Below are 13,693 nucleotides of genomic sequence, written 5' to 3' on the forward strand. Positions count from 1 at the left end.
TTAGCAATGCTGAATTCCCCCTTCAGAGAATGTCCCACATAGGAGACGACACCAACCTTTACAAAGGGGTTTCCAGTAAATTCTCTGTGGATTTTGTTGTTTGCAACTATCGGGTTTTTTGAACCCAGATCCTGAAAAGGTGTTTTACACCATCCCTCGCACCTGCGCGTCCCTTCGCAGCAGGAGGCTCTGCCGAGGCAGCTCTTCAGTTCGGGTATCAGATGAACGAGTCCACCGCGTTGCCCGCACGGGCCAAATCAGCTCCCTTTCGAGTTGGTGAAAAAAGTACTCGGCATTGCTGAGATCAAGTTTTGACCTTCATTTTGAAGAAAAGGAGCAGGATCTTAACCGCTAGATTTATCCTCGAGCGCGATGGAAAGCCCTGGCTAGAGGGAGGCAGGATCATCCTGGGGAGCAGAGCGAAGCTTGAGGTCTGAGGGGTTTCCCTTCGCGCGGGGGGAAGGTCAAAAGTACATTTTAGGACACTTTTCATGAGTGATTGTGCTCCCGACATGGCGGCTGAGGATGAGATGTTTCAGCAGTGACTCAGAGGAAGAAGGTAAATAAACACTTTTTATTTCAAACACAGGATTAAATTCCTTCATGTCTGGATCATTCAAGGTAAAGCTCCTGTAATCTCCTCATTGTGATCCACAGCCCGTCGTCTGGTGGCTGCTGCACCCGCTGCGCCCGGCGCGGGAGCGGTTGGGACAGCGAAGGGACAATGCAGGGATGCGGGAGGTGGCACAGAGGGCAAGAGACGGCCGGGAGCAGAGCTGGGCACCGGGGCTGCTGCTCCGTTAGCGGCACCGCTCGTGAAAAGCTGGTGTGGATCGTCCCTAAGTCAGTGAAATCGTTCTGGGAATTCATGGACTGAAGCTGAAGGAGCTGAGATTTTACCTCGACTGCTTTGCAAGGGGGAGGCTGAGAAACAACACTGTGAAAAATGCAATTGTGACAAGGAAAACCCCAACTCAAAGCCACTACATCTGTATTTGTACGTATTTTTGTATGTGCCAGAGAACCACATTTCATACCAAGTTCTCATCCATGCTGCAAAGTGCCTGTACAACACGCTCCTGCTCCCACCGTGTGCTAAAAACCCTCTCTCCTGATCATAGGGGACAAAAAATAAGCCGGGATCATTCCTGGCAGCTTCCCCTGCAGTTCTGCAACATCCCTGCAGCGAGGGCAGACGTGTGGCACAAGCGTCACCGAGGGCCTGTGCTGGCTGCTGGGGCGAGCTGCAGAGCAAGGCCTCCACCGTGAGCGTCCCTGGCCCGGCCAGCCTGACTGGAGAAGGGCTGCGGCTCTCCGGCACAGCGCCGGCAGCGGGTGGAAACGCGGAGCTGGCTCGGGGCTCCCAAAACGCTGGCAGGTTTGGCTGAGCCCCGCGGGAGGCGGGAGCTGCCCCGGGGCAGAGGAAAGGTGACGGGACTATGAAAGGTGATGGGACTGCGTGACCAGGCAGCTTCTGCAGGGGAAAATGCCACGTAGCCACGGACGTCCAAGCAGTGCCTGCGGGGATGATCTTCATCCACGGTAATTGCTTACAAATGAGTTGTTTTTTAAATTGCTTTTGTTGCTTTCTACTTTTTCTTCACTGATTTTCCATAATGCTTCAGGTAAGTCTCGTGCGAGATGTGGTGGTCTCATTGCAGGAACGATGGATCCATCCAAACGCTCAGCAGATGCTCCAAATATTTCTCCGCTTGATTTTCGGCAGGACAGTTAATCCACAGTGGCTGCATCACGTGCCGAAGCGCCTCAGCTGCCGACGACTCGCGCCGAGAGCCGCGCCGGCGCTTCCCGGGCCCACGGGGCCGCAGAGGCGAGGGAGAGCCCGAGGATGCCGGCCGTGCCCGCGAGGGTCCTCCCTTCGCAGCGACGGTGCCGTGCATTCTGGGGCAATCCCATCTGACAGGTAGGAAAGCTGAGCCGCGCCGGGTGCTTGGCGTCGCCCGAGGACCTATTTTGCCCGTGTCAGAGTGAAGGAGCGAGCTAGATTTGCAGTTCTTGGAAATGATGGTTCATTAGACGCCCAGCCGGTCATTTCAGTAGGGTCACGCTTCCAAGGTCCATTCCAGGTATCATTTGATGTCATCCTTGTACAAGAGTTTGGGGTTTAGGTAATTTTTCTTTACCATGCAAAGCCTTTTTAGAGGTGGTCTTAATATTCACACTGATGGGGAAATACTGGGTTAGTTGTTACGGAGCGCCAAAAAAAAGGGCTAGCAAGAAATCTACAATATAAAGACAATTTTATTGCCGATAAGCTCTTAAAACTCATTTTTTTTTTCCTGTTTCAGTAGGACCTTATTCTTCCTGATGAAAATCCGGTCATAGCATCTCTCATTAAAAATAAAATTATTTTGAAATAAATAAATATATAAAATAAATATCATATACATTTTATAAATAGTTTTGTCCTTATGCACAGTATCCATGCTTACATCTGAATAATGTTCCTCGCCCCATTCCCACCCCAACAGCAGGAAAAAACCCCACGCATCAGGACCAGTCCACGTAGCATCATCCATGTAGCAAACTCCCGGGCTGCTTAAGCAGGGTACCATTCCAAAGGCTTTTTCTTAGCAGGTAACCATCCCGAGCTTAGCAGCAGCACCTGCAGCAGTTCTGTGGTCTTTTGTTTTCTTTCCTTCTCTTCATTTTTAGGTTTGTTGTTGGTTTTTTTTTTTCCCGCCCTGGTGATCAGGTTTGCTCGCCTGCTTGTTCCTTTAAGCAACCGTAACACTGAATATTCGGCCTCTCTTGTAGCAACCGGGTAAAGAAAGTGAATGAAAACGAAAGATTATATGTAGGGTTCCCTCCCTTCCCCTGCCCCCACCCCCATAAATAACCCAGGTTCGATATACGCTTGAAACAAGGAGGAACAGCAGTGTCTGAATTCAATGTAAGTGCTTTCCTATGTCATCTACGCTTACAGGAATGATGGAATGACTATTAATATAGTGCTCTGGGAAGAAGCTTGGGAGCCCAAGTATGTACACTGACGGGGCAGCTGCAGGAAACATCACCTGTAGTGGAAGAGGTCTCTGTACATGGCGGGTATTTTGGCAGGGTCCACAGGCCTGGGTAAAAAATGAGTGAATTTCTGATGTCTCTTAGTCCTGTACCCCTCGCGGGGGGAGCCGTCCTTGTTCAGAGCCACGTAGTAATGCCTCTCCGAGTCGGGATGCTTGTAGAGGGTTGAGGCGTATGTGTTGTACCAGTTCTCTTCAAACTGCTCTCGGAAAACGCACTCCCGTGTGAGCTTCTTCTGCGTTGGGGCAGAGGCGGGAGGGGAAGAAAAAGACATTTGTGTCAAAAATTTAAAAAAAAAAAAAAATAAAAATCTTTTCCTCCTTCCTTCACTTTATTTTCCTATAATTTTCCCAGCTACCTTCTCCCGGCTCCCCTGAGGACGAGGACTGTGCTGCCGGGGACGTTTCCCCCGGGTGAGAGCTGGAAACGGGCACAAACCGTACAAGCCGGGACCCAAAGACCTCTGAAGTTGGAGGAGGAAGGAGACAAAAGAAGGAGGAGAAGGTGGGTGTGCATTTTGCAAAGGTGCCCCATAAAAAAAATAAAACAGGGCCATAGCAAAACTCTAAACCCGACAGCCAGGTCTCTGCGATCGGGGTGTGAGTTTGGAGCTTGCTGGGTGCAGAGGGCACCCGCAGCCCCGGCCGTAGGTACCGCACACACACCAAAAACGCTCTCTTAGGTGAAAGGCAACCCCGGGAGAAGCAGCGGGCAGCGCATCTGAAGGGTTTAAACACGAGCGAGCACCGCTTTGAAAGTTCAAGGCACGTAATAGCGTACACTGCAGTGCGAATGAAAGCATTCCTCAGGCCTTTCATCTTCTGAAGCGCCAGATAGCTGTGATGTGAGGCCATAACAAGACCCGGGGAGGTCTGGATGGGGAGCAGCACTCCGGGGATGTCTAACCCCGGGGAAGATTTACGGTGGCGATAGGTGATGTGATGAGCGTGTGCCAGCCCACGGCCAGCGCATCCCGCACTGGGCCGGGGGGATGGATGGCACCGGTGTCACCGCGGCCGCAACCAGCCTTTCCTCCAACCCTTACATCCAGGGGCTGTCGGCAGCGGCTGTTCGATGATGGCTTTTCAGTTCATGCCCATCGCTCCTTCCCTCTCCCTCCCATCGCCCCCGTGCCAGCTACGGGGACGTGCCCAGCCGCAGCGAGGAGCGGGGCTGTCCCCCTGCCCCGCGAGGACGTGGGTGGCTTTGCCAGCGGGACCCGCCATCCCGTCCCGTGCCACGGGGGGATTGCCGGGGGGGACGTGGGAGTCCTTTCAGATGAAAGGCGGTCCGCAAATGTAGGATGCTGTAATATTACAAACACTCTACCTACACTGTAAACTATTCAGGTAGGGAATGGTTCTTATCTACAGCATCCAGAGTGCTAAGTAAATGTTATTGCCTGCCGTAGATGTTTTGTAATACGATCCAGGAGCTCACCTGGGCTCAGAACCTGTTTTGAATGTTTTGCTGCTAATTAAATAAACCCTGAGGTGAGTCGTGAGCCCTCCAAAAGCCTACGCGACAGCCCTTGCCATCTGAGACCTGGGGAACCGGGAACTGGGGGTTTCTCTTCCCAGATCCATCAATAAATACAGACTTTTTTTTTTTTCTTCCCGTAGGATGCCCTCTACTCAGAATATGTTGGAAACTGCCGACCGGCTGAACTCGTGCGCTGCTGCGTTGTCCCGGTTTACCTGCTCTTCACTGGGCTGTTGGGAGGTACAGTGTTTGTGTAAAACGTTTGGAGAGTCTGGGGTGACTCTGCAAGGTGTGATTTCTTTCTTTCCAAGCCCCGGGATGTCCCCACTGAGCCCGACGCCGTACAGGCAGCGCGCAAGGTGCTGCCTGCGACTTTTGCTGCTCTAAGTGTTAGTTGCGTTCCTGAAATTGGTGGAAAGCTTGACAGAAACATTGGCACAAGGTCAACAGGGACAGGCAGAAAAGCTGTCTGTCCCGAGGGGACTCCACGTGTCGCTGCGGGGATGGCTGGCTCTGGCTATATCAACACACAGATCAGGGAAAACTGGCACAGAGGGAAATAATAAACTTGCTGAAAATTTAAAAACACCGCTGTACTGTAATCTCCTAAAATACCATTGTAATGCTAATGCTGTTGTTAGGCGCTGTTTTATGGACCTTTAATTAAGAATACTGTAGTGGCTTTCAATTTTGAAAAGCCATCATTGTACAACCCACGTATCCCAGATTTTAAAACTCCAGGGTTATTTGGGGACCTGGCTCGTGACTTCTGCACAGTTTGGATCAGTGGTTTGCCTGCGTCCCTGCAGCGTCCGGTCAGTGTATTGTCTGGTGTACAAGATGCAATGACAGAGAGAAAACTCCCATGATTATGTCTTCAGGTCAATTCTGTTTCCAGCTAAAGTGTCGTAAAATGTTATCCTAATCTTGTTTCTGTGTCGTGACATGAACACCGGCCCTAGAATTTAATTAACCCATCATGAAACTGTTGATTCATAATCAGAGCTGCAGGGTTTGAAAGCACAGAAGGGAATATGCAGGCTTGTGTCCTCCTTTTCAGCAGGCACAAGGAAAAGCTGCAACTCCAGGAGCTGCTGAGCAGGCTCGGGGTTTGACAGGAGAGGGGCTGCTGCACGGGCGTAGGCTCCAGCCCTGTTTTCTGAAGTGGGCTTTAAGATTTTTTGTGTTTTATGGAATCCTGGTGATTTTACTTTTTATCTATCTTGCAGATTTGTAATTTAACCGCTGTCTCCGCATTTAACTTTTGTTTAGGGTAGATGTTATTACAGAAATGAAGTGGAAAAAGAACAGTTATTGGTGCATGCTAGTATTTGATTATCCCAAACAAACATCAGGAACTGCATCTTAAAATAGTGAAAGGGTCTGTGGCAGTCTCAGGTGGGAGTGGAAGAAGAAAACATGATGGAAACTCGTGGTTTACTGTTACTGTTTGCTAAGCAAAGGTTTTCTGAAGGCTTCTGTATATGCAGAGTACAGGAGTTTAAATTTCTACACTATGAGATTGGTCTGATTTGCTTAGAGGAAGTATGTGCCTTCCGCTGTGGTTTAAAACTGGTTTACTTTATTTCATTTTAAATTTACTGTGATCCATCCTTAAAAATCAGTATCCTCACAGAGGGTAGTGCTGTGATCTAGAAAGAGGCATTTAAAAAAAACCCCACACACAGGTGATGGGTTGAATTAAAGGCAATGGGGCATCTGAAGAAAAAGCACCAATGAAGTGAAGCAGCCACAGAAAAGGAAACTTAAAAATGGCTATCTAGAATGCATTTACTTTTTCAAAATAGAAATGATTCTTCTGGCTAACTAGAAATAACTATTTTATATTGCGTTAAATAATTAGGAATTGAGTTAAATTAACCTGTAGGAAGCACCTCTGCCCGGTTGTTAAGACCTGACATTTTGACTGCAAGTCTTAAGTAGAAAGAAGCAGAGGACAGCTTGGCTCTCTTCAGGTTGATGGAGACTTTACCTGTGATGCCAAAGCTCTTCACAGCACCCCTTCCCCACAGTCCCGGCTGAGCTTTGCAGAAGCGTTCACTCCGTGTGCGGGTGTTTCATCCAGCAAAACCCTGACACACGCTTGCTTTTTGGGGCTGGCTCAACAGAGCACCTGCCCATGTTCACAGTGGTTTACGGGGTGGTGCAGGTTCAGTAACGTTGGGCAGAAAAGCAGCGAGGTGGACCTGAGCGGGTCCCGGCTGCGGCAGCGCAACCTGCGAGCCACGGCTCTAAGGGCATGGCCCAAATCAAGGGAGCAAACGACAAACTCACAAGCTGCCACTAGAAACCTGAGCCTGGACTGGAAACAGGGTGTCTTCTGCTTTCTCTGTCCTACAGCAACACAGGATGGGGCAGAATCTGCTACAGGCGATGTTAGGAAGAGTTTATAGGTATTCAGGAGTTTGTGTGGAGTGAAAAACTAACAAGGAGTTTACACCTGGCTGTTGGCAAAACACAGCAAATTTTAGTCTGAAAAGGGCACTTCTAGAAAATTATGAGCAACTCCCTTAAACTCCTAAAAGGACTTGTAGAGAATGTTATAATCAAATAACACTCAGACCACAGCTTCAGCTTCCGTTAGTTAAAGAGCTATAATATAAATGCAAAAATCTGCAGATAGGTGCAGATCCTGATCACGCGGAGGATAAAATTGATGTGTTTCTCAGGCAATGAAAACACACGAGCAGCCCCTGGTTTTATGCTGAATTTCCCTTCTGCCTTTAGTTGACTGTTGCCACACTGTTTCTGAAAGGCAAAACCTCAGTAAGCCCCCCCAGCTCCCCAGGCACTGCCCCAAGCGGTGTCCAGGGGCTGGCCACCACCATGGGCTCTCACCGCACGAGTGTATCCTCCCTCCACAGCCCTATTTCATATATATCATTTATGTTATAAAAGCAGTGGCATCCCGGGTAGGATGGAGGTTATGTGGCAGCCCAAGGACTTCGGAGGCCTGTGACAGACACAGCTCGTGATGCCGATGAGGCCCCGCAGCCTGTGCTGCTGCGTATGTTATATAGTGCTGTAATCAGCACAAAACCTTAAACTTACCGACCCATACAGCTCGCCTCTCTCATTCATGCCGAGGTAGAGTCCTGAGTCCACCCCACGGATGCTCACCAGCCCCACTGCCAGGCTAATAAACTCCAAAATCCCTGAAACAGAAAAGAAGCCCAAATCATACAGAGAATAAAACCAACACCAGGCTCCAGTGACAAACGCGAACCAGCCTTTCCCAACCTTTGCAGAGCTTCCTACAGACCCCGTTCTCCTTATTTATAATGACACAGTTCTTAAATGTGTAGTCCCATACGCGTGCAATTTTCCAATTTCCACTCTAGGCTTCTCCCCAGCATTGCGTATTTGACTTGCCCAAGAGGAATTACCTTTGCTAATGAGAAAAGGTTTGCTAGGTTTTATTGTTTTGGTTTTGGGTTTTTTTTTTTTCCTAATTATCGCCAAGAAGACAGATGTAGAAACCTGTGCCTGGCCCACTAGAAATTTCAGAAGGCTGTTACCACGCTGGGTTTTATTCTTCACCAAAAGGAGAGTGATTTTTGTCACCGTGGGGCTTCTGGTTTGAGATGATAGTCCCACATGTTTTAAAGTGATGAGTTCAATAAAAATAAGTAAAAGCACTAGAAGAGATGTCTGCAAGGGCCATCTTCATCCTGGCACTCCAGTGGGGTACTTGCCGCCCCCAAACGTATATACAAGCCGCAGGGATAAAATCCAACTTCAAATATACGCAGGTGGAAATGCATTTTCCTCTGCAGCCTTTGGAGCCGGGGAGCTGCCGCTCCTTCCTCCGTCACCCCCTGCCACCGTTACTGCCAGAAACCCCCTCCTGCCCCGTATGTCCTGCTGCCCGCCCCAGCCTCCTGCCAGCCCCTTCCCGGTCCACCAGCATCTGTCCTAGCCACCCCTGGCCCTGCGAGAGCAACCATTTTACCCATGGGCTTCAGCCTACAATGATGGTGTCAGATACTTTAAATAATGAGGGGCAGCCTCATTTCCTCTGGCAAAGAAAGCAGCGGGGTCTGCCACGCTGCCTGCTGCACCCCTGCTGCCGGTAACGGGGATGGCAGCTGTTTTGATGGAGGAAAGACTTGTAATAGGAGAACCCTTGGTGAAGCGCTTAAAAACAAACAGCCCCCAAGTAGGTGCGTTTTTAACAGGTTTGAACAAAGCCAACATCGCAAGTGGAGACCTTCAAACTTCACAGGAAAACCTCCTGAAGTCATTAGTGGGACTGTGTTAGACTCTGGATATCACACGCTCCCTAGCTAGAGGTCACGGGCAGTCCTTGCCCGTGTCCAGTGCTGAATTAATTAGCTGGGAGGTAGCAGCAGAAGGAAGCAAGAGGGTTTTCACCATCCCATCTAATGACTGGACAAGACGTCTCCATTGACAGGAGGACAAAGTTGCTCTAACCTTTAGCGTGGCTCCAGGTCTCTTAATATAGCTCCCAAAATGTCCAGTCCTGAGCAATTGCCGCTCTGATCAGGTTACGTCCCAGAGCTCCTCTTAAAAGTATGCCTCGAGTCTAAAATCACCGCGTGACGAGCGGCCACCTGAGCCAGCTGACTTCAGCAGCAGTCGCAGCTCCCGGTCACCCCTCAGCATGTGTCTTCTGCTCAGCCAGGCGTGGATGCAATAACTCTCAGACGATAACTGCATCACCGCCTAAATATAGGACAGACCAGATGGCGATGGACACCTCTGTCCCCCTTCGCTCAATGCAGACTCATCAGTCAGATGTTGGCAGCTATGCTGGGTGCAAGAATTAGTCTTCCTACCTTATATCAGACTTTTTGCCCTGCCTACTCTGGGGCTTGTGCGTCGAATCCAGCCCTCCCTGCAGCCAGCGGGTGCTGGGGGCGGGGGGAGATGAAATATGGACTTGGGAACAGCAATTCCTCGAGACAAACAGGGAAGCAAACAGAAAACATGCTTTATGGACCAGTGCAGTCATTTTCCAGACTGAAATATGCTCAGCCCCAGCCTGGGGACACATACTGCCTTCAGAAATGCCAGCAGCCTTCCCAAGCCAGGCAGGCAAACCAGGACCCTGGCTCTGCTCTGCTCTGCTCTGCTCTGCTCGTGGTACTCTAGTTACTGTGGCTTCTTATCTGAAAAGAAGCACAACCGGGGAGGGAAGAGGCGCAGGATGAGGGGTGGTCTTCTGCCTCCGCTACCCACCGGTTCTGACACGTGGAGGCAGTTACTGAACTCTGTGTGCTTCCGTTTTCCCATCTGCAGGACAGAAATGACGACAGCCACTGTTTGAAAAGGAGGGAGTGAAGGAAGATTGACAACAACTAGAGAGAGTGTGAAAAGTAATACAGGGGGGAAAGGAGTACAGGGATGCCCAGAAACGGGGGAGTCCTTCCCAGGCTGGAGACAAGTGGATGTTCAAGTGAAAAATATCTGATAACTGGAGAGCAGTAGATCGACCTTCGTATAGGTACAAACACAGTCCTCGGCACCAGCGTATTTTTTTTTAATTTGTCTTCTGCCACCCCTGGGAAGCAGGAAAACGCTGCTGGTCCCATTTAGAAACCGAGGGATATCTGAGGCAGGGAAACCGAGAGCCTTCCTTGAGTATACCCACGAGCACGGTCTGTACGTGGTACATGAACCCAGGTCTCCAAAGACCTGGTAAGGAGCAACCCAGGAGCAGCATTAGTGTCTTCCCTCTCTGAGCGGGTGGGTGAGACACCCCTCATCTGGTGCAGACTGGGTGAATACTTGCTGGTTTTGCAAACGAAATTTCTTCAAGGTGTGCCCATGACAATCTCTTCCGACAATGTCCCTTGCAGTATTCCCCTTTTCTGATCTTTGAGTGACACTTAGAGACGCGCACGGAAGATGACTATGTTGAAATAGCATTAAGAATGTAACTTAAACCCACAAAAGTCAGGAGACAGAGTGAAGGCTGAAAAAATGTGGGCGGATATCCATCCTGTCCTTAACTCACTCCAACTGCTAGACAAAATTGCAGCTTCGTACATCTGATCTCTAGCAGCACAGGGAGCGGCCACTGGGGCCAGCTCAAGAATTTTCTTTCCAATTGTAGCGGTGTGTTTTTGTGGTAGAACATGCTTTTTTTTTTTTCCCTTTTCCTTTTTTCTTTCCCCCAGGACCTGCCTCTTTTTTTGTGCTTTGATTATTCATTCTGTGTGTTCCTTGAGCCTTTCTAGATAATATTTGGAGAGATTTGATTAAGACTCCGACTGGATTCATTTACCACCAAAGCACTGAATAATCTCCCGAGCTTTGCCGTGGCCGGACCCACACACTCTCGCCTTACTATAAACCGTCCCTCAAAGAACAATTCAGCTCCTTGCACCTGTCTCTTCTTACATGACTATATTCAGGAGCAGGGGTACAGAAACATCAGATGTTGTATTAATGGCTACAAACCTAAAGCTTCGGCTAAAAACCTCAACAACTGTTCAGCAACAGGTGCACTACGGTCTGAACGTCAAAATCCACAGCAAAACTTTCTTTGGAGGTTTCATCAGCTTCTCTAGGAGACTGTGTTACAGATCCATTAGCAGGTTCGTACCTGAGAAGAGCTTCATTTGCTGCCTTTATTAGTCTGCTGTACAAACTCAAGGCCTTTTTCTCTCCTCGCTCGCAGTTAAGAGTAGCACCGTTGCTGTCACTTGTTTAATGCTGCTGTAAACCAGACATGAGGCAGAAAAGGAGTGATTCCTCCTGGCAGGGATTTTCCTGGCAAATTTATCTCCGTTTCATTCTCAGGATTCTCATAGGGATGCTAATATCAGTCCAAACCCCCTCCAGATTCTGACCGTCCTTTATTTCTTTGTACAGGAAGGTTCTTAGCAGACGCAGTGAGAACAGATACATTTTTGAAAGCACTTTATTCTTTCTGGGATGACTTAGGCGGAACTGCCAGTTCAGAGAGCAAATTTGGGCACTTCTCTACTGTGAGAATGAGCTTTCTTCTAACCATCCTGGAGGGCTTCACCAAGTTTTGCGTTAAGCCTCCTCTAGGAAAAATAAGCTGCGCCCCATTGTTCTTGCATGAATCTGTATTTTTACAAGTATAAAATATCACATTCCATAAGACAGGTGTTATTTAGGAACGCTCCAGTCCTCGACAGATGAGAGGGAATAGTTACTGTGATTGCTCAGGCAGTGCGGGTAGACGATGCTGCTACCTCCCCTGTGTCCTGTGGGCACATCCCCTGAATGCTGCGCTACAACAAAAGAATCCCTCCCTTGGCCCTCACTGTTAGGACCTGGTACTCTGTTCTGCATCACCAGGGCTTTGGCTCTTTATTTTCCCCTCTGGAAGACTTGGATGTCTTGCACACCTGGTAACTTTGGGGATGGCTGCGCGTGGGAGGGTACAGATACTGTCCATCTTTTCCTGAACCCCTTCCAGTATTAGCAGATAGGTATGCGAAGTCCGGTCCCAACCTACATCCCATCTACAGCTGGATACGTGCCTCTGCTGCCGTGTCGCAGCCATCCATGGAGCACATTAATTATCTGCTCATGATATCAGGGAGCACCTTCCAGCCGTGTGGGCTTGATCCACCAAACCACCATACTGGATTTCTAAGTATTTCCCCAGATGCCCCTAGATTTAAGGCAGCTTTAAACGGCTACCCTGAAACCCTCGCCTAGCTCTGTATCCCTCACCACAGTTTCGTAGTTCCCCAGAATCGCTCAGGCTGCCTATTTCTGTAATAAGTTACTGCTTTCTGACTGCTGCATGCAAAATTTAGGAATGCATTGATACATGACATCCTAATACGAACCATACCAGTAACACTGGAATTTAAATATTCATGGCTACTGAATGCAGATGGTGAATACTGTGTGCCAATACGTTATTGCTTTGAGTCTCTGCTGAAGCGAGGTTTAGTCCAACTTTATCTGAACACGAGGATTCCAGTCTAATCCTTCGGGGCTTTGTCTTGCAATTGCAACAAATAACTATTTATTTTACACTGCCTCTGGGAAAACCCTGAAGCAGAAAACTATAATATTTTATATCTGAAGTCTGGTCTAGTTTACGTAGCTGGATGCTGACTGCTAAAACACTTAGGGAATGCCAATGTTTCGATTTATTGAACACACTGTGTGACTTAAGCTTAAGAGTGCAAAATTCATGAAAAGTTTCAGCCCGTTTAACGCATTTTTCCAAAGTTTGTTTGGAAACACACTTATTTTACTCATTCTTTATAAAAAATGGAACTGAGACAAATGCTGCCATTTGAAACTGGCTGTTTACTTGTATAAAGATAAGTAAAAAGAAGTGATAGAAATACTACGTGGCAGATTGAACTAAAACCAAACAGATGCAATGGATTTGCTTTCAGTTTCTTTTAACGTGGAAACCCATCGTGTGTTGCAGCATGAAAGGTTAAAAGATGTGCGTCTTTTGGGAGGTAATTAAAGAACACTTGCCCCACGAGTCTATTAGTACCTGACTCTGACCCGCAGGTTATGACTTTCTTGTTGAGGTAGGCAGGGACATGCTATGCACACACCTGGTGTTTATGGAAAGCGCAGTACGGAGATAAGCTGCTCCGATTGTTCCAAAAACCTGCCTTCAACTACCAACAATAGCAGCAGCAGCGTTCCTGAAGTATCAGAAAGGACCGGTTGCAAACAAGTAAAGGCAAAAAAAGAATTCCTTTCACTGAGGAGTTAAATCGCTTGAAAACTATAAAATGTCTTGCGAGCACTTCTTGCAACCTGTTGACAACATAGCTGAGATCACTGGCATGGGACTTGTTGATAGCTTACACAGACACCTGCACTAGATGCTGAAGTAGTGGGAATTTTTCTTAGCTGTGCTCAAACTTACTGTACTCCTTCGCCTGTGGCTTGGGATGCATTTTTTGAAGATTACATATAGTCTCATTAGAGATCCCTGCTCTTGTGTGACACTGATACAGGCGCTGCAGTCTTCCAGCTGTATCCCGGGCGGCAAGGTAAATCCACGGTGCTCTGCCTATTGTTCCATCTTCTCCTTTCTTTCTGAGGTCCCCTAAGCATTTTTCCCCCTTCAGCTTCCCCTTTGCTTTCCAATAACCTCCCCAAACTGAGCTTCTGACACCCATCCAGCCAACTGATCCCTGCCTGCTTTGGGGAGACGCTC

General features: G+C 48.6%; 1 protein-coding gene across 1 annotated transcript; it reads right to left on the reverse strand.

Moving 5' to 3' along the window:
- Window positions 1–2,303: 2,303 nt before the first annotated feature.
- On the reverse strand, window positions 2,304–9,228 carry FGF16 (fibroblast growth factor 16). The gene is made up of 3 exons (XM_009327909.1): window positions 9,105–9,228; window positions 7,600–7,802; window positions 2,304–3,280 (listed from the first exon to the last, which is right to left on the reverse strand). Exons 1-3 carry the CDS (start codon window positions 9,226–9,228, stop codon window positions 3,035–3,037), a joined length of 573 nt encoding a protein of 190 aa, XP_009326184.1. The 3' UTR covers window positions 2,304–3,034.
- Between the last annotated feature and the right edge of the window lie 4,465 nt (window positions 9,229–13,693).

This window comes from Pygoscelis adeliae, unplaced genomic scaffold (assembly GCF_000699105.1).
Source record: "Pygoscelis adeliae isolate BGI_AS28 unplaced genomic scaffold, ASM69910v1 Scaffold14, whole genome shotgun sequence".
NCBI classification, from domain to species: Eukaryota; Metazoa; Chordata; class Aves; order Sphenisciformes; family Spheniscidae; genus Pygoscelis; species Pygoscelis adeliae.

Bases quoted from the DNA above. Each gene is read 5' to 3' on its own strand.
- FGF16 (XM_009327909.1), bottom strand. From the start codon at position 9,228: ATGCAGTTATCGTCTGAGAGTTATTGCATCCACGCCTGGCTGAGCAGA. The intron at 7,803-9,104 runs GTGATTTTAGAC...CGGGGTCTGTAG, and splicing joins AGGTGGCCGCTCGTCACGCG to GAAGCTCTGCAAAGGTTGGG. The intron at 3,281-7,599 runs GTAAGTTTAAGG...GCCCCAACGCAG, and splicing joins GAGGCGAGCTGTATGGGTCG to AAGAAGCTCACACGGGAGTG.